The sequence below is a fragment of the Ruditapes philippinarum genome, unplaced genomic scaffold (assembly GCF_026571515.1).
Source record: "Ruditapes philippinarum isolate M1 unplaced genomic scaffold, ASM2657151v2 ctg1528_1_1_1_1, whole genome shotgun sequence".
NCBI lineage: Eukaryota > Metazoa > Mollusca > Bivalvia > Venerida > Veneridae > Ruditapes > Ruditapes philippinarum.
The window spans coordinates 283980-286775 of record NW_026860429.1 but is presented as its reverse complement, the minus strand read 5'-3'; the positions used below and the strand labels follow the sequence as shown (position 1 = coordinate 286775).

Here is a 2796-nt window from a genome sequence, read left to right as displayed (position 1 = left end):
CTTGCCAATTACCATTAATCCAAATACGAAGTTTCGCGAAATACTTTTCACGAAGTGGGACTCTTAGCGTATTCACATTTGTTTCATGTTTTAATCTTAAACAAAACAAACTTCCTTTTTATTACATTCAAAGAAACGTTTTAAAAAGACATAAAACCTAATACTGGATGAAAAGCTCGCCAAATAATAATACAACATGACGTCATTTACGACGTCACGTCATTAAGTTGGTACCCAGTACTGTGCACGCTGGTATTCCACTGAAACAACGTAGGTGGCTTAAAATCAAAACAGTGAAATTATCAAAATGGTAATTTCACTGTTTTGATTTTAAGCCACCTACGTTGTGAAATTACCAGTTTTATATCACTGATATATTTCTATAAACCACCGAAAAGCAAGTAATGTATAAGAGCTAGCTTTGAGACTTTGCCTTATTCAAATTACATTGAAAAAACAATCAGTAGATTAATCTTCTTTTAACAAATATTCAGACCTAAAATTCTAAGAATTTGTACCACATTTTACTCTACATGAAATCTGGATGTTATGTTGCATTATGATTTTACAAAATGTCCTCTCATTTTTCCTACTGTATTGTTTGATATTTAATTAATAAAGGAAGTGAGTGTAATAAACTACACAAATTAAGCAGCTTGAAAAAAAAAAACTTTTATAAGCCAAACTGTAAATATGTGTAACCTGTTACCTGGTAATTACATCGAGAAACGCAAAACAATATCGCTTCTTAATTTTCTTAATTTCAAAAAACTTCACCAGTAAGTAGCATATGCATTATTTAATCAAAAGGAAGAAGTCATGGATAAGTTATGATACTCAGTAGTATTTGCCAATTAGTGTAAGCTGTAGTGAATGCCCCTCCCATCTATGCTTAAATTGCATGCGTGTGCGTTCTAGCCATATAAGGCATGTTGCATTTCTATTTAAACTGTTGAATGTTGAGCATCGATGTCATTTACATTAACTAAGTTAAGATAGTGAGAAACAAGTTTCGACTACCATTAATATACTGGCATTACTTTAGAGATGGATAGCAGTCAGAGCAAGGGTTCAGATATAGCTCGAATGATTTGGATTGTTGGAGCCCCGGTTATTTTCACCGTTGGAGCTTTTGGTAACATCATGACAATGATTGTACTATCACGCAAACGAAACAAGCCGTCGTCAACTTCTGTTTTCCTGTCAGCTAAAGCACTCTTTGACATAGTTGTGATGGTCATAATGTTGCCTCGTTGGTGGATAATCTATCTCACTGGTATAGATGTTCGTCATATTAATAACTTTGTGTGCAAATTTCAATTCTTCGTCAACTACTTCAGTGGAAGTATCGGCAGCTTCCTGCTGGCAGCTGTTACAATTGAACGCGCTATATGTACCGCTAAACCGTACCTTGTAAAGAATATCTGTACTGTAAACATAGCGGTTATCATTTCAATTGCTCTTGCTCTCACTGCGTGTGTAATTCATGGACATATGTTTTTTGGTATGAAGCTGTACGAAGTTACTTACAAGGAGACATCAGAAACTATTTCGTTTCCCCTGGATTCAAATGAGAGGTCGACCAATACATGTGAATTTATTCTTGACCAGTATTTTGATACCAAAAATGATCCTGTCGGTGAATTTAGGTTCAAAGATTATGCAAGCGCTTTAAATTCTACCACTGAAGAATGTATAGATGATTTGTTTGTCAAGATTGAAACAAATGAAAAGTTAACTGCCACGAAAACAATCAAAGTATGCTGGTATGACGATCCAGGATATGGACAATATTTTTCGGGAATGCATCAAATTCTTTTAGCTATTATCTTCACGCTCATACTGACAATTTTCTTTGTTGGTGGTATGATTATAATAAAAGGTCTACAAAAAAGCAGAAAGCTGCGGAAGAGCATGACGAACACAAACAGACAAACATCTGGAAATAAACCAGCATTTGATGACCAAGCTAGACAAATAACCGTGTCAATACTTTTTGTTAACGCACTATTTGTTCTTATGGGAATACCTGCACTTATTTACCTGAATGGAATATCGGCCTGGATTGACGAGGAGACTGGCATGACAGAAATACAGGAAATAATGTGGGCGGTTGTAAATCTGTTGGCCTACGCCAAACACGCAATTAATTTCATCTTGTATTTCCTCAGTGGACAACGATTCCGTAGTCAAGTGAAGGAAACATTCGGATGCTTCAAAAATCCGAGTGCCGAACGTAGTAAAAGCATGCCTGTAAATCGGCTTGTTTCCGTCGCCAGCACTTATGATCTAAGTTTGAAAAAATAGACTTGAACTGAATGACCAGGTTTAGGAGCGCTACCGGCAACTCACGCAAAGATTGTATTTTTTGTCACTATTGAAGCAAAAAGAATATAAAAGCGAAATAAACAATTTGCTTAATAACTACGATTGCATACTTTGTTTTAAATTTCTTGACTTTCTTGCAATACTAATTTTATACGAAACTGACTGTAAATAGTATCACTAATAAGAACGGTGTAACATGTCGTGCAACTGTAGTATTATGGCGTAAACAATTTACTTAATAAATAGTATTGCATGGTCGATAATAATTATGTTGTAATTTTTTTAACTTTCTTGCAATGCTTGTTTTACACGAAACTGATCAGTAAATAGTATCACTAATTAGTACATTGTAACATGTTGTGCAATTGTTGTATTATGGCGTATAATCATTTTAACAATTGAGATTGAGACAACAAAAAGAGAATTAACATTAAATTGTGTTATTTCTAAAGTGTATGTATTTAATGT

At 34.4% G+C, this 2796-nt stretch overlaps 1 protein-coding gene across 1 annotated transcript; it reads left to right on the top strand.

The window, feature by feature from the left end:
* The first annotated feature begins 1047 nt into the window (after positions 1-1047).
* On the top strand, positions 1048-2307 carry LOC132760042 (uncharacterized). The gene has a single exon (XM_060751928.1). It carries the CDS (start codon positions 1048-1050, stop codon positions 2305-2307), a length of 1260 nt encoding a protein of 419 aa, XP_060607911.1.
* The last annotated feature ends 489 nt before the right edge of the window (positions 2308-2796 follow it).

Coding starts and splice junctions, on each gene's coding strand:
- LOC132760042 (XM_060751928.1), top strand. CDS start 1,048: ATGGATAGCAGTCAGAGCAAGGGTTCAGATATAGCTCGAATGATTTGG.